The sequence below is a fragment of the Lepisma saccharinum genome, chromosome 8 (genome assembly GCF_977018435.1).
Source record: "Lepisma saccharinum chromosome 8, izLepSacc3.1, whole genome shotgun sequence".
Taxonomy (NCBI): domain Eukaryota; kingdom Metazoa; phylum Arthropoda; class Insecta; order Zygentoma; family Lepismatidae; genus Lepisma; species Lepisma saccharinum.
This window is the reverse complement of record NC_139236.1, coordinates 94033961-94056208: the sequence shown is the minus strand read 5'-3', so window position 1 is coordinate 94056208 and position 22248 is coordinate 94033961. Positions and strand designations below refer to the sequence as shown.

Here is a 22248-nt window from a genome sequence, read left to right as displayed (position 1 = left end):
ACACAAAGTCTATGCTTTGAAAGAAATTACTGGAAACTCCTCCGCCACTAAGAATTATAAACCGATGTAATTTCCGGAATTCAAATGTCGCAGCTGATTTTGGAAAGGAGATTGATTTTCGTGATGCAGGTCAAAGATCCTGCGCGGCGTTAGCTTTGCCCTTGGAGATTTGTAGCCGGGAAGCAACCCTTCTGCGACGGAATGGAGGTCACTCGGAACCCCTTCCCCTCCCCTCCCACCTGAAGTAAATGGACGAGGAGGGATTCCACGGAGGAAGAATCCCGTGTAACGGAACTGCTTCTCGCAAGGAATATAGAGTATGCTTCTCGTTTACAGTCGGCCGAGTATCATAAACGCCAGCGATTCTCGTCCCGTTGCGTCGTGGATCAACGCCATCGAAAGATCTGCCCACGTCCGCCGGTTGTCGCCCGCATCACAATGGGCCGAAGCCACAAATCGACCAGATACAAGAAGTCTTCAGCAACCATTTGTAAAATTTTGATCGAAATACAGGACACAGCACCCAGGCACGTGTCTAGAAATATATCTTGGAATCTAGTTTCTCGGGAATAATAACAATAATGTTTAAATTAAAATAATTATATTATAATTGTTTTATTCGATGAGAATGAGTGATGAATAGATGATATTGTTCAAGCTGGCCCATGCCCAAGCCAGAACTCGAACCCGGGAACTTATGTAGCGAGATCGAAAACCGACCGCTTAATACACTCGAATTAACAGCTTACATATCCCCAGGGGTTGATTTATAAAATTTGGACCCTGCCGATATTATTATTATTATCATTAATATTATTATTAATAAGAATGATAACAGTTTTGTTATCATGGTAATTGACTTCCATGCTCTGTCTGTATTAACAACACTTGTAAACTTTAAAATATAGGCACATTTGATTAAAATTATTAATTAAACTTTGTTTTCATTTATGATGTAAGAAGTTGTTTAAACGCTAGAAATTCCTTCCTTCTGCTTTCTATCATACAATTAGCAAGTAAAAGGACTTCATTTTATTTGGCTATTATCACAATGTAAAATATGTCTCCCCGATGGCGCAGTGGTAGCGTCGTCGCCTTGTAATCAAGGGGTCCCGGGTTCGATACCCGGTGGAGGCACATGGTACAGTGGTTCGGATCCCACTTTAAACCGTAGGTCCAGTCCCGATTAGCCTTACTGTGCATTAAGTGGACTTAAAACACCAACTCACAATGTAAAATAAGGAATAGTCAATGGTCTTTGTCACTTCTCCCGCTGCACCTCCTTGGACTTACTTGCAATCCCTAGGCCAGTGGTTTCAAAACTTTTTCGTTTCACGCCGCCCTTAGTGTTTCAAGATTTTCCCGCGGCGCCCAAGTCACAATGGAAGCCTATGTAACACTTGCAACGCTCAGTTAGTGTGGTTAGGTTGCTTGCCTTAAGTTAAAAAATAAACATATTTCAAATCCAGAAACATTTTACGTGTAAAAAGTACTAAATAAGCACATATTTGGAACAATTGTGTCATTGACTAACAAGTAAGTGTCATTTCAGTGAAAGTATTGGATCATTTCGCGGCGCCCCAGGGCGCACTAGCCTACGATAGCCTAGTACAAAATCCCCCCCTGAATATTCAGAACATATTGGAAATAAGTATATGTATATATATATATATTCATAAATAGGATAAATATGCAAACAGGCTCTTCGATTACTCCAAAATTGAACAAGTGGAGTCTTTCCTATCCCAGGGCAAGCGAGATCAGGTTTCCTTTCGGCCTTATCTCCGCTGGTGTGAGAACGTTTCCTTATCTCCCACCGAATGGGAGCGTGCCTGAACAATGACGGAAGAGCCATCTCCAGGCGAACGAGGACGAATCTCGGGCCAGAGGGCAGCACCGAGGCGGCTCTTCCTTCCACTGGACCTCTCTCGGCAGTTGCGGAAACGGCGCTGCTCGTGCAGCAAGGAACAGAAAGCGGGCTACGTCTCTCACAGCCACTGGTGAGTCGCTTCTTTTTTTGAACACTTCTTTGCATGTACAAATATGGATTTTTTCTTCTTTTATTCCTTTGTATTTTTATCGCACTTTTGCTGATCGCGACAATGAAGATGAGTAATATTAGATGAAATTGATGAACGCCGACCTCCGTGGTCGAATGGTTAGCACAGCGCGATACAACGCCAGGAGTCCCGGATTCGAATCTCAGCATAGGGAGGTGTGTTCCTTGTGTCATCAATTTCATCATATCATCTTCGCCATTAGCCAAAATTAGCTAATATTTTAATTAAACTATACCCCTTGATATTAAAGTTCAATTAATATTAAGTCGAATAAACCAAATCAAAGAACACTCCTGTCCAGATCCAGTGCGAGTGTCGAGCACTAAACCGGGTGTTCTCCTTTCCATTAAAACATGTGCTGTAATGTCTTAAATCAGTTTCATGTTATTCCGAGCCTGCACAGGCTATTTTGTAGTCGTGCCTACAGATAAATGATTATTTTCAGGTTCGGTTCCTATTTTGTACGATCTTGCTTAAAAATAGTTAATCTTGCTTTCATTCATTCCACTGGCTCTCTGCACAGTCCACTTTAGAAGATGAAGATATTCCCTTGTTTTGTCAGCGTCCCTTCATCAATTACATGTAACCATTATTCATTATCATAATTGTCGCGATTAGCAAAAAATAACAGAAAGCCCATCATAATAAGAAAAATAGAATACAAAACCTCAAGTCAAGTGATGTGCAGCTGACTAAGACAATTAATAACAAGTCTGTGTTTATTTCTCTATTTTGGCGCGGGCCTTCCCGATGGCGCAGTGGTAGCGTCGTCGCCTTGTAATCAAGGGGTCCCGGGTTCGATACCCGGTAGAGGTACAAGTGGTTCGGATCCCACTTTAAAACTGTAGGTCCATTCCCGATTAGCCTTACTGTGCATAAAGTGGACTTAAAACAACATATCAATCAAACCTATTTTGGCGCGTTTTATAATTTACAGTGTAATTTCTGGTGCCACGTTTTTAGTGCCTATAAATCCAAGTCCTAGTTTGTATGTTTAGGCAGGACAGTAGATAGTTAGGAGTCGTGGAGCTGGACTTGAATTTGATCAGACTTTGAAAACTTCCTTCCGTAATTTTATTGTTTGAATGCCTTCCTCGCTGCAGAAACATAGCTACACTGATGTCCTTTGAAGGACTAAATTTGTATGCAGGGCGTACAAATTATATGTTACCAATGCACTGTTAGCTGAAAAATGCCTCTAGACATGCTCAGTGGCGTAGGAGAAACACCATCGTCTTTTAATCATGGGGGTCCCAGGTTCGATACCCGATGGAGGCCTATCGAGGTTCGGATACCACTTAAAACTCTAGGTTCAGTTCCAATTAGCCAATCAACGCGTGAAGTGGACCCATACTCAAACGTGTTGCCGATTGACATGCATTTTTCAAACTAAAATTTCTACATTAAACATTTTCCATTCCAGCTGAACGCAATACGTTTTCTTTATTCGCGTTCACATATTTATCATTCCATTAAGATAGTAAAATCTCACTAAATCGTGCGAAAAATTTATTTGGCAAGATACAAACCACCTCGAGTTCAATTCATGGTTTGGACTTCCTTTGTGATTGTCCCTTCATCAAGTGCATCAAATTCTCATCGCAGCGACTAGCATCAAGAACCAGAAAAACAAAACAAAAATAAAGAAAATGAAATTAGAGTCCCGATAGTGATGTGTCTTTTAGGATAATCGTCAGCAATGACATTCTTTACATTAAATATATCGTAAACATATCGACTTGGTAGAAATGTAGGAAGGTGTAAAACTGCCAATCTTAATTGTCGCGTACTCCGTGGCAGAGGGATTTCCACATAGCGCTATGACACTAGTGGTCCGAGTTCGGATCCAAACCCGGGACCCCTGCTACGTAGTGCGCTGTACTATCCGTCATAGAAACAGGCTCGTTTTAGAAAATAAAAATGGCTCGCGGGCAGATTTTCTTTTCAGAGTAAAAGTGTCTAGGTTTTCTACACAACAAAAATTTAAAACGTTAAAAATAAGCACATCAAGTCAGAACATGCTCGCTACTGTGAATATGATGATGGCTAAAATCTATACCCAACGCAAACAAGTCATCTCGGAATTCGGGCTCCTATCTACAGCTCTACCAAGATGTAAAGACCCCTCCCCTTCCCTCCCATGCTCTGTTACCACATTCACTGCACTCAAATGTGTCAAGGAACAAGATCGTCCCGTATTTTGCACGAGGTGTAACGAACATATGCATGTTTTTATTTACATATATTACATATATTTACACTGGAGAGAAAGGAAAGTAGCGAGCTTTTGAAAGCGCTACACATTTTTGCAAACGCCAAGGCAAGTAACAATGCAAGCTGCTGATTGCATCCTACACTGTTCCGCTGCTCGCGTAGACTTGAAAACTCGACGTCAGTACCACAAGGTTTATCTCTTCGTTGTACACTCCTGTTCACATAATGTGGCACATTGTATAAGGTTGGACAGTTGAAGTATGTGCCACGTTTTCTGAACAGGAGTGTACAGTGGGATCCATGGGTATTCCCGTGCAAATTGTCCACGACTCTTTTCATTATTTTTTCTCTTACAGCCTATGCGTTTTAAGCGATGGTTTTTATGTATGCTGGTGCAGAAGTTGTCCACAGCTTGTTTTTAGTTTTGTTTTAATTCTCGAAGCTCTTATTGGGTCAAATAAAGTGCACGAACATGGTGATCGACAATTTGCACGGTAATACTCATAGATCACCAGTGTACAGGCGTACGTTCATTTGAACTTGGTACCTTGCAGCATCCAGCTGATTTAGCATTGTCTGTTCTGGTGGTGTTACAGTTACATTAGAAAATAGACAAGCCGAAACGAAATGTAACGTTACAGATGAATTTTAAAACAAGTACTTTTGATTGATTGATTGATTGATTGATTTGTTGTTTTAAGTACACTTTATGCACAGTAAGGCTAATCGGGACTGGACCTACAGTTTGAAGTGGGATCCGAACCACTTGTGCCTCCACCGGGTATCGAACCCGGGACCCCTTGCTTACAAGGCAACAACGCTACTACTGCGCCATCGGGGAGGCCAACAAGTACTTTTGTTTGTTTGATTCTTAAAAAAGATTTTCTCTTTTACACCTAACAAAATATGGTAACCTAACCCTGTAGAAGAGGGATGAATAGGAAATCGATTGATTGATTTGCTTTACTTCGCTTTTTGTGCCACTTTTGGCTAATTTGCGAAGATGGGGATGACTGATGATATAATGAAATTGGTGAATGGACACTCACAAACATCCATGCCCAGGCCGGGATTCGAACCCGGGACCCCTGCCGTTGTAACGCGATGTGCTAACCGCTCCGCCACGGGGGCCGGCAAGAGTAGGAAAGAAAGAGAGAAACGCGAAGATGGAAGGAATGATAAGGTTAAAAGGAAAGAAAAAGAAACTGGATCGGTCACGACGACTAAAGGAAGAAGAGTTCACACTTTAGCCTACCGAAATTATCTGGTGACACCTCTGCTTCCTGCCCCTACAGTCCGTACCTTTAGTGTCTTAATGTTAAAAGGGAAAGTTTGCATTGCTTGTGACTTAGATCTGTAAAGATCTGCTACAAAACATTACCAATGTCCTGATTCAGCATTACCTTGTAACGAGTGCACTCACGGTCCCCGAAATGACGTGTCAATCATACCCCGGCACGGGGCCAAACGTCGTTATGTGTACGGGAAACCGGTCGTGACTCACGGTCCAGTTATCAAGTTCGGTACTGAGACGGTCGTTTATTGTCATACTATTGCGAGGCGGAGATTAATACCTTGAAAAGTTACACTGTTTTGTTTACCTTTGATATGTAGATTCGAACAATCATAAAACACTAATAGCATAATATCTGGTACCTGTAAAACGTCAAATAACAACACTGACGAACGGTAAAAAGTGAATATATATTGTAACAACAAAGAAATATTGCAATCAACAACTGTTTACAAAGCCTCCTCAAACGCTCACTCATTCACTCTCTCTCTCTTTCACACACATGAGGTATTTTTACATGTGAAGTATGGATACAAATCATGGATCTCATTAACATATCATTCCTTTTAATTTTTTAAACCTTTATGTGAATTTAGGGCATTTGTCTGCCAGCTCCTGTGCTCTTTTAAATTAACCTAAGTGCCAGCCCTCGGAAAGCGGTTAACTAAGACAATTGGGTCGGCGTGGTTAAATCTTTCGTTCCAATGAACGTATGCATCCAGTCGTGAGCACGACCTTATACAAGTTTCTCGGACGGGGGTGTTACACATAAGCCTCTCTCGTCCAATGAGAACAACTACACAATTACATAGGGATGCAAAAACTTAATTGGCTCCAGCTGCCGGAATACAGTAATCAATCGTCGGCGCGAGCAAAAATTACCTTAAAAACCACTATGCAACAAATAATACTATTTCACGCACACGACCTTGCAATAAAAACAACTACACTTTCCACAATTAAAAAGGACTCATCAGTCAACTATTGACAAATTAAATGGCGCGACGGGGCGGTCGGTTACACAATAAATGGAGCACACTTTGACAATTTATACTAAGTATTAAAGAAATGAAATGGAGCTTCTAACCCTGAATGCAGACAATTAAATTTGAACATCTGAACATGAAATTACCCTTTTTTTTATAACAATACCAAAACAATTTTTAGACGCGGAAGTTAGGTTTGGGTTTTCCTGAGTAACTTTGCAAATAAGTGAGACGTCGGCGTTAACTGTACGGTGTTGATACTAACGGCGCACGTTTACATGTACATGTGACCCTCTGAAGTATACTGTACCAGACTCTGCTACATGGCGTGGTCCTTCATCTCTCCTGGACGCGGGACTTGCACACGGTTCCTTTGTGGCGAAATTGTCCTCCGAGGTCGATCGCGACGAAGAATAATTGCGACGATATGGTGTACTTGCACCTCCTCAGAACTTCGGGCGTTCCTCTTGTCACTAGCGTCGGGTGTACGTGGTCACGCGTCGGTTCGGAATCTCTGGTGCCGGGCTTCGTTTGGGCGTCGTTCTGGTATCATCCTTCCCTCTCTTTCTCCGGTAACTAGCTTCGGTTGGAACGTCGATCTGGAAACGTCCTTCGGGCTTTGGTTGGGACGTCGATCTGAAATCATCTCTCTCTGGAAACGTCCTTCGGGCTTTGGTTGGGACGTCGATCTGAAAGCGTCCTTCGGGCTTTGGTTGGTGTTTGGTTTCGGCGTCGTCTGACTGGCTTCGGCGTCGTTGCAGGCGTCAGGGAAGCGACGCCCCCCTTCTCTATCTTCTTTAGCCCTCCATCCTTATGTAGTCCACGCTTGGCAAAAACAAATCACCGCGTAATCTTCACCAAAATAAGGCGCACACTGGTAACTCCCTATCCGCAAGTCGCTCACAGTACGTAAGGAAACAAAGTCCACGGACACAAAACAATGATCACGTGAGAGTGTAGCGCGGAGATGCTCTCTCTGTGAAATCCGGGTAAAAACTGTGTCTGGAAACATAGTACTGCCTATATATAAGAGATTCGAATTCGTCCGTTGAAACCCACGCTCAGGTAGCTTGGCTTCGCTTTCTCAGGGGATGGAAATGACCTCTGTCCATTGTCTTGAAACGCGGTCAAGTGCGCGTCGTCGATCCTTGCAGGCTTGAGCTCCAGCTGGTCTTCCTGGTCATCCGTGAACATGGGTTCGAACGCCTGCTGCGACTCGAGCCCGGTAGCGGCGAAAATAATCTTTCCTTATCTTCGCGTTGGTGCAAGTATGTCATGTTCTAAGCGGCGGCTGTCACTCAAGAAAAGACCCGTCCCCAGCTTCCGACGTCTGGCTCGGATACAAGTTTATTCACAAAATAAATCAAACCTCACACTTTCATGTTTGTGCATAAAATGAATCAATAGACAAAAAATAATTTATATCGAACTGCGTTTCACATGTCACTAGATACCGTGACAACCTGGCTGACTCTCTGTACAAACCTGTAAGTATGTCGTCACCTACTCCAAGTTTCATCATACGCATATTTAGCCTAGCTCTTGTTCCATTATTGCAACCCCCAACCGGCGACGAAGATACGCGTACTAGGCAGGAACATTCATCCAACATTTTCTCCATCTCGAATTCAGGCTCGGGATTGGCTGTGACCGGTCGTGCCCAAGAGTGCCCCATATGGCTGCGGCTACATACTTCACGCCCACGGTGTCCACTAAGTTGCATCCTGTTTCCAAATCCCACGATGCACTCTGACACCGACTCTCTGATCTCGGGCGGAGGTGTTCCGATTCAGTTCCTTGCCTCCATATGGATGGAAATGTCGGTGCTTCATGTAATTGGAATTTCGTTTGAATTTTGTTACTTAGCGTCGCTTTTCTGACACTTTTGACCAATAGTGACGATGAAGATGATGAAATTGATGAATGCACACTCACAAAGAACACCCATGCTCATGCATGGATTCGAACCTGGGACCCCCTGGCGACGTTGCGCCACGGACGGAGGTCGGCCACGTCATATAATTGATTTTCTGTTATCACTTCTTCTGCCCAGTGGCCAGAGAATTTCATTCTAGTGATCATATTGTTTCTTTTTCCTTCCTTCTCTCTCTGTCCTTCTTTAACTTACCATCTCTCCCTCTTTTTCTTCTTCCGTTCTCTATTTCTGTTTTACCTCTCCCTATCTTTCTTCAAAATTATTTCGGCCTCTCGACGACATAATGCTAACGGCAATGTCTTGTAATCAAGAGTTCCTGGTTCGATACCCGGTGGGAGCACATACTTGTTCGGATCCCATTTTAAGCCGATCTTCGTGGTTAGCACAGCGAGCTACGACGCCAGGGGTCCCGGGTTCGAATACCGGCCGGGGCACGGATGTTTGTGAGCGTCCATTCATAAATGTCATCATATCATCACTCATCCTCATCTTCGCGATTAGGGAGAAAGTAGCAGAAAAGCGCAATGAAATAAACCAAGCCAATCACTCAATCCCATTTTAAACTGTAGGTCCAGTCCAGATTAGCCTATCTGTGCTAAAGTGGGCTGCAATAATTAATCAGAATTATTTATAATGGAGCAAGAATTACACACAGAGGGACAAAGAGCTGAAAAGAATGGTAGGGAAAGGGATAGGGATGTAGAGAGAGAAAGAAATCGAACAAAGAGAACAGGGGGATAGGAAGAATTACAGAGATTGAAAGAAGTAGGTAGAGAAGGTAGGAAGAGACAGAAAAGAAGCAGAGAATGAGAGAGGATATAAAGAGATGGAGAAAAGAAAGAGAGAGATAGTAAAACACATAGAAATATGGAAAGAAAGAGAATGTTAGAATATATAACGATGTAAAGAGAGAAAAAGATGGATACAGAGAATAGTGGAATGTTAGGGAACTTTCAGACAGAAGAGACGCTTCTCCTGGAAACCAACGTAAGCCTGTTAAACTATTGGGAATATCTAGACAACAGCGAATGCAATCCACACGATCATTGACGTGAATTCTCTAGAAGAAATTGGAAAGTAGAGAGATTTTCGCAAACGACTTGGCTAGAGTAAGCCAAAGGTCAAAGTGAGTCTTGCATTCCAAACCGACGAGAACATCCTGCATCCGTAATCAACCCTTTTTGTATCTATATTGTAATATTACTTATCATTCAACAATATTGAGTTGTATATAAACTTAATGAATATAAACTTCTAATGTTAGTATTTAAATTGTTTGAGTGCATGTATAATTTATGGGGACTCCTAATTTCAAATAGAAAAAAAGATAATGAAAAGAACGTTGAACATTAACGAAGTTTGTAGCGCAACACAAACAAATGTCGAAGACATGAATTCACCTGAATGAAACGTATTTTTCTTTCCAAAGAGCACCGTTATTTTCCGCGGGGGGGAGCGGGGGCCTGACATCTCGCCCTTTGTTGCCTCCGAAGTCGTGAACCGGATTTTATTTTGGAGAAAAACGCTTGGCTGGCGAGGAGGGATGTCGAACAAAGGAAAAAAAGCGACCTACTTCCTGGAAACATCTTTCGATAGAGAGTTCCTGCTTTGGGCCCTGAATTGGGGTCTGAAAGTGCAAGTGCGAAGCAGGGAAATACTCCCTTTGTTTCTTTATTGGGCCATTGTTGGAGGCGGGACTTTTTCGCATTCGTCTTGGATTTCCATTTCTGTCTTTCCAGGTAAATTGTCAGCGCTTGGAAAGTTAGTTCCCGTTGCATCGCACCTAAAGTAACTCGGTTACTGATACCTACCCTAACTACGTTACTTCCACGTTTACTTTATCCCAGATGCATGAACTGCAAACGGGACGTTTTTCCATTCATGATCATAAGAAAAATAGCATACATTTCCGTTAAAGCATTCTTTCAATACCATGCATTTTTAACCAAGCAACAAATCATAATTTTCTCAATTGCTGTTGAAGCAAGAAGCTGTTTAGCATGGTGATCGCCGTAGATTTCCTGTCCGTCCTGTGTTGCCAAAACCAGAATGTTCTCTTCTGGGCAGTAGCGACGATTGGGTGCCAACTCTCGGGGTGCAAGGAAGTTTATTTGTCTTGATAGACAAGACAAAAGTGGCAAGGATTGGGGGCAACTGCTCCCATGCCTCCTACCCCCCAATCGCCGCTCCTGCTCTGGATTGTAACAACACAATTGACTTTCAAAAAAGCAAAATTTTCTTTTCCTTCCAAATTTCCCCTCCGTCTAAGAAAAACGAAAAATGATTAAGACCTTTATCAGCTATTATTATTAGTGGCAGTAGTAGTTGAATAATTACTAGTATTTTCACAGAATCATAGAAGTATAAGAAGTTACTGAAAATCAGGGGAAAATTCTACACTTACGAAATGCCGAAATTATAACTTAAAAAGGGTAATTGGGTTGTTGTTGCTAGTTACTAAAAGTAAGTAGTTACACTTACCTTTACTTGAAAAAGTAACTATTACTTGTAACTGTATTACAAGGAACTCGTTACACACTACAAATAATTACGTTTCCAAAAGAGGGAAGTCTCTTGGAAAGTACGAACAATTTTAACGCAACAAAATCAAGTTTGGTAGCATTTCTCAGGGTTAAAGTGTAAGTATTATGAGGGAAAATTTCCTAAGAGTAATTCCGAGTTGGTCAGTAACAATTATTTTTCCACTTATTACTATTTTTTTTTATTTTCAATTCGCTTCTCGGTAATGCTTCCACACTTTCAAGTTTTAATTTCGATGTATTTAAATCGCGTCGAGTGCTGCACGGACTGAACGCTTTAGTGTCCCAGTCTCTGCGAGGAAGTCCAATTGTGGTTCCTTGTTCGTTGCATGATCTTTGGCCTCCTTCTGCCATTCCTGGCGTCCGGCACAATGCCTCTATGCTCTGCTGGTTTCCCCTCTCGATGAAAAGAAAAGAAGTCTTCTCCACTGATTTATCTGAGGCGACCACGCCAAGTTGTCAGTGCGTGTTTTGCGGAACGCAAAATTCAGGGCATGCTGTCCCTTCTCTCTCGTCTCTTTCCCCCTAACGATCTTCCCTCCTTTCCCCTTTTCCTTCACTCTCTCTCTCTCTCTCCATATTCTATCCCTCTGTTTCTCGTATTTTCTCTCTCTCCCCCCTTTATTGACTATATTGTATCTCCCTCATCTCTTCACTCGCCATTCTCCTACGCTATTTTCCATTTCACTATCTTCAGTTTACTTCCTCTATCTCTGTCCATGTATCTCCTCTCCCTTTTCTATTTTTCTCTTTCTTGTTATCCTACACTGCTTTCTGTCTGTCTTGTCTTTCTATCTCTCTGTCTCTCTCTTCATTCTCTTTTATCCTTTCCTTCTAACCATCTTCCTTCCTTAACTGTCTCTCTCTCTCCCCATATTCTCTCCCTCCTCTTTTCTTTCTCTTGCTTTCTCTCTCTCTTGTTGCATTCTTCCCTGCTCTTCCTGTTCTTCCCACTCATTTCTTTCTCTCATTTTATTTTCCTTTTACTATCTTCTCCTTACTTCATCTCTCCCTCTTTCTGTGTACTTCATCTCTCCCTCTATCTGTGTGTGTGTGTTTCCATCTCTGATTCTCAATCACATCCTTCTCTCTCTTCAATTTTCCCATCTTTAGTTCATTTACTTCTCTCTCTCTCTCTCTCTCTCTCTCTCTCTCTCTCTCCGTTTTCTTCCTCTCTCTTTCTCTCACATTCGATGCCTTTCCTTCCCTCTCTTTCCTCACCCATTTTCTCTCTTCTCCCTAATTTTCCTCTCCATTTCACTGTATTCAGTTATCTTTCTCTCTTTAGTTCTCTAATCGCCCTTGTCCCGTTGGTGTCTGTATTTCTCTCTCTCTCTCTCTCTCTCTCTCTCTCTCTCTCTCTCTTGCATCTCTTCACTCGCTTTTGTGTCTCTGCCTCTTTCTTGCTCCCTTTCGGCCCCTCCTCCAACCTCTCCCACTCTTTCCTTTCCTATCCCGCGGACACGCACTCTGGGAGGTCACTGTTTCCATTCCGAGCAGATCGAGTTGTGACTTCTCAAACAAAACGCTCCATCGGAATCAAGGTCACGGAGGCACGCGCTGCTCTTCAGTCTCCTGGCCAGCGATTCGGGCAAAAAGCTTCCTCGCCTCTTTCGGCTGGCAGTGGACGGGAAAGCGGTTCGGAGGACGCTTACCTAATGATTATCACGTAGATTCTGCTTGTTCCGTAGGCATTGTCGTCACATTCTTCTAGGACTTGTCTTTAACTATGTGTGTATGTCGAGCCGGTCTTTTTTATTGGAAATTCCATGTATCCAATTATCTTTTCCATCGCCTATTTTCTCTTTTCTTCCATTTCGTTTTATTTATTTTTTACGTGTACACTTTTCTTTCATGTTTTCTAATAAATAATTATTTGTTGTAATTTTCTTCAATCGATCATTTCCTATATTTTGCATATTTATAAACTAATTGCATAACTGTAGACCGTAACACTTTGATTTTTGGTGGCAAGGAAATCAGTGAAAATTAAATTTCAAGATTAATTGCGACCCTATTGCAAATTATAACTAATATTTTGACTCAAAATATCACTGTTATTCAGAGCCGTGGTGCTGTGGTCGGTAGACCGTCTGACTCCGCACGGGAGACCGAGTTCGGATCCCGTCACTTGAGATTGAATTTTTTTTCTGCCAATTTTCCATAAATGATTCTGGGGGCCACTCAGACTCTCATCAATGTGCATGAGGGAAATCCTGGAAATAATAGGCTTCCAAAGCGTGGTGCTGATCATATCACTTCCACTGTGGGCGAGTTGGAGTACATATATTGTGCGTCCCTATCTACAAACGCCTTATGTCTCTTCATGGCGCGGTAAGCTTTATCTTCACTATCTTTTCAACTGCAATTTTTTTTTACTTTCCCGTAGACATTAATTCCTCTTATTTCGGTGTACGGATAAATGCAAATAGCTAATAGCGTTAGAATGATGAAACTTGGCACGTACAATCACCGGAAAATAATAGTGAAACACCTAGACCCTGAAAAATTATTTCCTCAGTGCCGTCGTCATGTGTGTTACCTACCTCTATGGTGACGGTAGGATTTAGGTGCCCCATTTTTATTGCCGCTGGCGGTACAGATGCTGAATGCATAAATCAGAGATGTTCCAAAAGAACAAGTTTTAAGTTCTAGTCACTTTTTTCACAGACATAGAACTCGGACTTACATATTACAATCTTCTATATATATAAAAATTGATGTGTGTGTGTGTATGTGTGTGTTTGTTTGTTCCGGGATAACTCTCGAACGCCTGGAGCGATTTCAACCAAACTTGGAAATACTGTGGGGGTAAGACACCCCTAGTACCCCTAGGGGTGGGAGGGGGTGACATGTAAAAATAATCGAAAACGACCGATATTAGTGTGGAATTCATAGTTTTCGGGGCCGCTGAGATGAATAGTGAAGCTCCCAATGTCGTTCAACTCCAAGTTCATTTTACACTATAGTTAGAATTCATTATATTCCTTTCTAATAGAAGCTTTGGATATATAAATACCCGGGCAACGCCGGGCAATCAGCTAGTGAAGAATAAAGAATCCGTGCTTGCGGATATCTTGAGTAGTTGAGTGAGTAGTGCAAAAGTACTCATTATTTTGTTACAAAACTGCTCGTATTTGCACAACAACAAAAAGAGAATAGTTCTGTGCACGCGCAAAGGCCAGTGTTCCGGGAATTCAAACTACAATAACTTTCCGGTAGTCGAGTTGAAAATTGGACTTGCATAATGCATTTGATGTGGCAGCGTTCCCTTTTTTAGGAGTCAGCCTGCGTAATGTCGGGAACTGGGGCGGAACCGATGTGATCGACTGACAGCAGGGTGGGGAAACACAAACCGGTGACGTAATACAATTCATCTGCATTCCACTTCTTACGAAAGGGTTTTTGTGTGGAAAACTTTGATCCTTTCCAAAATTTAAAGTCCAGAGAACTGTTTTTCTGTTTCTTCTTCATTCTTCGCCAAAAGATGGCGCTCTCCGAGCGGTGAATAAGCATTTTTGAAACCTTAGCTGGAACTACTGTTCCTCGTATATGAGGTGAAAAACTATTTTGACCGTTATCCAATTAAACTGGTTTAATGCTAAAAGGAAACTTATCTCACTTCCTCGGCCGCTGTCCATAAAAAACGGGCGATTTCCATTAGCATATAGCTATATTTTCAATTAATATACAACCAAGGTATTTTAAAAAAAATCTATAGTATTGCGTTATTAACAATGTTGTTGCCCGTGACTACATTTTAAAAATAGAAACAACGTAAAGAGAAAGACAAGGAAAACAAGAATTTTTTCCAAATTCCTAGGGGAGGGTATAAAAGGCTATCATTCGCTGTATGCGTCCATGCTCCTGCATTAATCTATTGTAACCAACCTCTGGGGATGCTTAGAGTATATACTAAATGAGTTCGTCTCTTTCCACTAGTTTAGGCGAAACGGGAATTCCTGTAACGCCGTAACACACGAAAATGTATCAACTGCTAATGATACACTTGGTGGATGAACCAACAGGGAGATACATCAAAGAATATTTGTAATAGCTTCTGTTGCGTGATGCACTAAAATGCATAAATTGGCACGATCACTTAAAAAAGACGGACACTATACGTTTAATTGATTTATTGATTTGGTTTATTTTGCTTAGCTTTTCTGACACTTTTGGCTAATTGCGAAGATGGGGGTGAGTGAAGATATGATTGTGAGTGTCCCTTGATTCCAAGGCGACGATGATACCACTGCGCCATCGTCTAGAGGTCCCGAGTTCGAATCCCGGTCTGGGCATGGGTGTCTGTGAGTGTCCATTCATCAATTTAAACACACATGCCCAGATTCGAACCATTAAATTGAATCATCCTATTTATAATATTTATATCAACCTTTTTTCTATTTATAATTATTAACTATTATAATTGTAATAAGCTATTAAACACTAGCAATTCTATAATAAAAAATAAATCAAAAACCATACACTGTCCCGGGTTCGATACCCGGTAGAGGCACGTAGTGGTTCAGATCCTAATTTAAACTGTAGGTCCAATCCCGATTAGCCTTAGTGTGCATAAAGTGTACTTAAAACACGAACGCAATCAATCAAAACCAGGACCCCCTGGCGTCGTAGCACGATGCGCTAACCACTACGCCACAGTGTCCAACTATACACGTTTAACTGTTAGCTGTTTGACCAAGAATGCATCAACCTTGATTTGAGGAATTTCGAATTCTGGCATCTCTGACTACTCCCTTTATTCGTTGCTACAAAGATTGACACCAGAGAGTATGTTCGTGTTCGGCCATCTTAGAATCTGAACAAGAAGACCGTGGAAAGAGAATCTGCCTGGAAGATGCTCCAGATACGGAAGAAATGGTTTTCTCCCACGATGTCTGACAGATGCTGAGGCGGTAAACAAAGTGAATCTCTTCCCCGACGGAGAAGTGGCTCAGAAGATCCTCGTCTCCGAAAGACTCGCGAAACGGGTGAACAGCGTCTCCAGAAACACAAGACAAAAACTGGCTTCGCGCGTGGCTGCGAATTTCGTTAGCATAAAAGCGAAAAAAACTGTACCTGTTAGTGAATTTTCTCCAGTGACCGAGTAGAAGAGGAATTACTTTTTAAATTTCGTGATTGCTACGTTCCTCGTTTGAGGAAGGAGTAGTGTGTGTGTGTGTGCACAGACAACTGGAAAGCGCTCGTCGTCGACAAGAGGTATCCTTCACTTGTGGTAAGAACCTATTTACATAATTCAGTTATTAAGACAGCGATTCACAAAGTGGACGACAGCCTCACAAGATGCCAGGGATTGTAGATTCGATTGTTGGCTACGAGATGGGCGTGCTATTGCGTTTACCCTATTTGTAGACTCTCCAATTATTCATTTTTTCTTTTTCAAAAATCGCTGTTAGTTTTCTTAGTATGGGCTGTAAGGTAAAGTTCTCCGTGCATATAACGTGGCAATGATGGGACATTTAGGGGATGTGATGGTAGGACCGCACACATTCTCCATCTCGGCCATTTTGGAGGTGATGTGACGAGCACCACGCTCCGGCCGACTTTACTCTAGCGGTTGCTCCCAGGTACCCATTGATTTTGAGGCTGGGTGACCCCCACAGCCGCTTTGTTTCGGAAAAACTCCGACCTTAGGTCATCATGACCAAAAATACAATTAATTCAAAATTTCTCACACATGTGATCAGGCACACATCAGCACGAAAATAATGACATAACTCGTATTCACAAACCGCCCTTTCTGGCAAGAAATCTTGCTTCAGAACCTGGGGAGGAAGAAGGTAAAGAGTCTTTTCATAAGAATATTCTGGAACATATTCTCTCTGTTTCCAGAGAGCAGAGATTTTGTTTTGTTGTTCTGGCCGAACCACGGACACCGTCCAATGTACTGTTGCGTGTGGAATAAGCGGTGAGCACTCTTGGACAACCAATCTGCACCTCCCTTTCTCTCGCTTCCTTCCTTCCTTTCTTTCATACTTTGGCTCTCGCTCTTGCTTGTATGTCTGTTCCTTTCTTTTACTGTATTTCACGGTTTCGTTCTTCTCTTTCTCCCTCTCTCACTATTTCTCTTTTAGAATTAACGCGTAGCACACACACGCAACCTTAGGCTTGCATCCCCCAATTTTTTCAAGTTTATTAAAATTCAAAAGTCAATGGTAATTTTGTTAACCTCCTTCGACGTGAGGAGAAAAGTAATGAGTAATTTTTATTTTCACAAATGTAAGGTTTATTAGCAAAATATTCCGGGACGTTATTAGCTCGATTCTAACCCCCACTCAAATGGTATCAACGTACGCCCATGGATACAACTTCAGAACAGAACACAAGAAAACAACTTCAGAACAGAACACAAGAAACTTCAGTTTTTTCTTTTCAACCTCCTCGGTAAATCCACGGACACCCATGAGCCGAAAGAGAAAAAAAAAGCTGTGTAATCAAAAACACCAGCAGTCCCCGGGTGACGAGAGGTCGCCAGGAGTGTCTGGATCGACCGGGCGAAGCGGGAAGTGCGTTGGTCCAACAAAGGTTCCTCGGATTGGGCGAACTCCTTTACTGTCTCCGTAAAGGGGTTGGGCGAACCGACCGAGGATACCTTCGATGGACCAACGCAGCTCGGCACCGCGACCCAGTCGGGGAACGTAATTTATTCCATTCCTCACACATATATTCTATCGTTAAGCCGGCCGGCGAAAAACCTATCGTAACACACACCTGCAACCAAATCGCGAGAGAGTTATAAGGAGATATCTCCTTTGTTTAGAAATCACCCAATATTTTCATGGATTTCTTTTTTTAATTCCGGGCCAAAGGAGGTCCCTACCGACCCCTTCCGCGAGTACGCCACTGGAAGCATATCCCACGAAGAAACTTGTGTCCTTGAAATGGGGTAAAGTTTTCGCTTCCCGCCACCCGAGACAGCTATGAAGCGATTCCAAGACGACGTGTGCGTAACGAGATGAGTGCACTGTTTCCTGTTTCTCCCAAACAAGTGAAAGCTCAGCTCGGGATTTCTCTCGATGCTGGAGGAAAGGGTTGACAATGAAACAATATACCAACAATGCTGAACCTACTTCTCGAGCCTCTAATCGCAACAAAGCCATCCTCAATTGTTTCTCTTTGTGCTGCGTCAACAGTGGCCTGGGAAACTGCAGGCGAAGGTCGCATCAAACATCTTCGTACAACCGAATAAAGAAGCAAAAGTGTGATAAACTATTTTCCTGTGGGAAGAACCGTTGCTGGTGCTGAACTTAATCTAAAGCTTTGCCTAAATCCTTATTATTACTGCTCTAATGTCTGCAGTTAAGTAAAAGTACCCTTCACTTATGATGGGACTTCAGTCCATTCTTCTTTGCACAGATTGCAACTCGCTTGTGCCCAGACAAGGCGGAGTTGGTGGGTGATTTAGGGTCAGAGTCTCCCCGATGACGTAGTGGTAGCGTCGTCGCTTTGTAATCAAGGGGTCCGGAGTTCGATACCCGGTGAAGGCACATAGTTGTTCGGATCCCACTTTAAACTGTAGGTTCCATTCCCGATTAGCCTTCCGTGCATAAAGTGGACTTAAAACAAAAAAATAATCAATCAATGATCTAAGATCAGGATCTTCCCGTCCTTTTCCCTTCATAAAGTGACTGTGAGGTTTACCCAGCCTCAAATAAATGTAGTCCTGGGGGAAACCCTCGGAAGTAAAGGTGGCCGGAGCATGGTACGGACCACATCACGTCCCAAACTAGCCGAGATCTATAATGTGCGGAGCCCTACTTCCACATCCCCCCTATATATGGTTTTGTTGCATGGAAAGTGCATGTGGAACTAATTCCAGCATTTATAGCGATGTTATTACCATATTACTCTTGTTCATTTGCATTATATTTTAAACGCATTATACACGGCGTTCATTTTAAAGCATGACCACACATTGACGCTTGGTGGGGAAGGTAATGGATATGTTAGTGTAAAATATATTGTACTGTTTGAGTTGGTGTTTTCAGTCCACTTTATGCACAGTAAGGCTAATTGGGACTGGGCCTACAGTTTAATGTGGGATCCGAACCACTATGTGCCTCCACCAGGTATCGAACCCAGGACACCTTGATTACAAGGCGACGACGCTACCACTGCGCCATCGTGAAGGCCCTAAAATATATTGTATACATATTTTGTAATAATATTTACTCTCATGCTGCTTCTGCGATGGGCGGTTTTAAATTGAACACATTGTATATGCAACGGCGTACAGTAATCTTTAATCTGCCTCCACACTCGAGTGACTTTCAAAGCGCGAACAAATTCTTGTTCGGTTTGTCCATAATTTCTTCCCACCCCAGAATCTTCCATCCTGGGCTTCCAGCGTTCCAGCAGAGATTCCGGTTTCCAGAGACACCACCTCCAGCGTTGGTTGCGGTTGAGGATGTCTTGGAGCACCGGAAACGGAAGTCGCGATGACCACTCTCGCTACGAGCAGTTTGCACGACCCACATCTCCCTCTCCAGCCAACAGCACGCACGAAGGTTTTTCGCGATGTTGGTTCTCCTGTTCTCAAATTAAACGTGAGAAGCCAAAATGAGATTTTTCCTTCGTATCTCACTTACGCTGCGTTTTTTTTTAAGTAGGCTGAAATTTCAGGAACGCAGCCACCAGCTACGGCAAGGAGGACCGGATAATTGCAGCTTTTACCAAATTTATGATGACGTCATGCATGACTTGTTATAGGACGATAAGGAAACAGTCCATGACGGATGAATTGGCGGTTGTGCGGTGTTCTCACGGTGTTTTAGAGCCAATTTTGTGTTTGCATATTTCTTATTTTACGTCGCTTTTTTCCCTCTTGGCATGATGGCGACGATGAGGATGAGTGATAGATAACTGCTAAACTTTTTTTTGTGCTTAGTTTCGAGGACGTTGTCTTACTTCAGACGACAGATTTTCTTTTTCTCGCTCTATGAAAAGCTACTTTAGCAGAAGATAGCCTGGCGACTAGAACTTAAAATGGAGTTAGTTTTATAAAGCTATCACGTTCCTTTTTAATAGGCTGTAAGGGATGACCCTTTCTCAAGGTATCCATGTGCCAACCTCTCTTCCACGTAGCACATTATGCAGTCTGACGAGGCTCTGGCGTCTGGACTCCTCTGTGGAGCCTGTTTGTATTTTCTCTTTTATAAATATCATCTTCTCACCATTCATCCTCATCTTCGGAATTAGCCAAAAGTGGCAGAAAAGCGAAGCAGAATAAAGTAAATCAGTGAATCAATCAAGCTATCAATACATATTTTTTAAAAGCTTTTCTAGCTGAATTTCGTTGACGTTTTGGAATAATTTGATTATTTATAGCTTAGCGATAATTACATTACATATAGTCTGAGATAATTGGTATTTTCGATTATATAATATATGCAGGGTATACACAAATGAATGGTGCGGTTATAAATGTCAATAACGATTTTATTTTCCAACTTACGAGGTTGTATGAAACATTGTTAGAGGCGAAGTTGGCGTTGGTTGTTCATAAACCCTGTCTTTAATAAACTTCCATCCAGCAACTTCGTGATCGGATAATGCACGCAGTGCAGGACATTACAGTGGACATGTTACACCGTGTCTGGAACGAGTTTGATTATCCCGTTGATGTGTGTCGTGTGTCGAGGGGAGCCCACATTGAAGAATTTTAATTTTAACTCACATTCTCATAAGCTGGGACAGTTTCCGCCTCTAACAGTGTTTGCTGCAACCACGTAAGTTGAAAATTAAATTTTTTATTGGCATTTATAACCGCACCATTCATTTATGTATAGCCTGTATATGTGTACACAAAATATTTGCTACTTTTGTCCAGAAAAAATAATTATGTTGTGAAGCAACAGGAATTTAATGTATTTACGTGTTACATTATTCCAACCATTACTGAAACATTGGCCTGTTGGGCTCAATGAATAAATAGTGTTGTAAGCAGGACTGTCGTCGAGGGTATCCGGCGGTATACACCGTATACACTCTGCTCAACCTTACTCATTGTCGTCACCTTCTGCTACAATGCGTAGGCTATACCTCGTACTTTCGTTTCGTGTATTTATTTATGTAATTTGATCATTACTACAGTGAAGCTTATTACGGTCAAATACCTATAATTACACGTGATCGGGAAGGTCCACCAGTTCCTCAGTTTCAGCCTCAGAAATAGTATGTGCAAATATGGCTGGAAAACGTCTGTGCTGAAAATGACAATAATCCAAGGATCTGTGGAGAACGTCCTATAGTGTTAAGTGTGGTGACGTATCAAAAGAGTCACTTTGCTTTGGTGTGTTTTAGAGTACTGTAGCCTTTACGTTTAAGTGCAGTCATAAAAATAAGCTTCTCATACATATAAAGAACGTATTCTCTATTGTAATATGCCTCCTTCATGCCAATTATGAGTATAACTAACTAACTCCCTAGCCATCTTAAACCCGAAGATTTATGGCTGCAGCAACACAAGCCTTCCATCTGTCCCTATGTTGGGGAAGATCAATCCAATCTTTTCAATCCTTACCGATTTCCTTTAGGTGCATCTCAACGTTATCCCTCCATCTTCGTCTTGGCCTTCGTACAGGTCTCTTACCATCAGGTTTCCCAACAGAATCCTGTAAACTCTTCTTTCCTCTCCCATTCGTGCTACATGACCTGCCCATCTAAGTCTTGATTTAATTATTTTAATAATTAATATCATCATCATCATCATCCTGACTATTCTACAACCAACGACAATTTTTGTAGACGTTAAATTATTTCACTTTTATGTTTAATGAAATCATAATCCAAAGTTAAAGGAAACATGGTCTCCCTTTAACGTTTCACGAAGCGTATTACCCTCTGAAAATTGTGGAACTGCAGCAAAGGTTTACTTTTGCCTCTGAGCGTCGTTACTTCAAATCCTGCACACGCCATTCCGCTGCAGCTGAAATTCTGAGAAGCGCTTCCGCAGATAAACCCACCAATCGGTGCAACCCTCATCCTCCATTACGTGGATCTCGAGCAGAACGCTGGTGGAAACAGTCCACATGCTTAGAGCTGGGAACCGATCGGGAAGAAACCTCCGCAGCATCTGACCTCGACGGGAACTCCTCCAAGCGCATCCGATGCTCTTCCCCTTTAATCTTTCGATGCCTTCATCTCGTGTTACTCAAGAGGCAGCGATACGAGACTACCTTGCGCTGCGATAAAATAG

General features: G+C 42.3%; 1 protein-coding gene across 1 annotated transcript in view; it reads left to right on the top strand.

Annotated features, from left to right (window-relative positions):
- The first annotated feature begins 1820 nt into the window (after window positions 1–1820).
- LOC145991900 (uncharacterized) overlaps window positions 1821–22248 on the top strand; it is a 28876-nt gene continuing 8448 nt past the window's right edge. Inside the window, exon 1 of the mRNA XM_083127933.1 lies at window positions 1821–2000. Coding sequence (XP_082984059.1) covers window positions 1821–2000 — 180 coding nt within the window. The remainder of the gene's footprint in view (window positions 2001–22248) is intronic.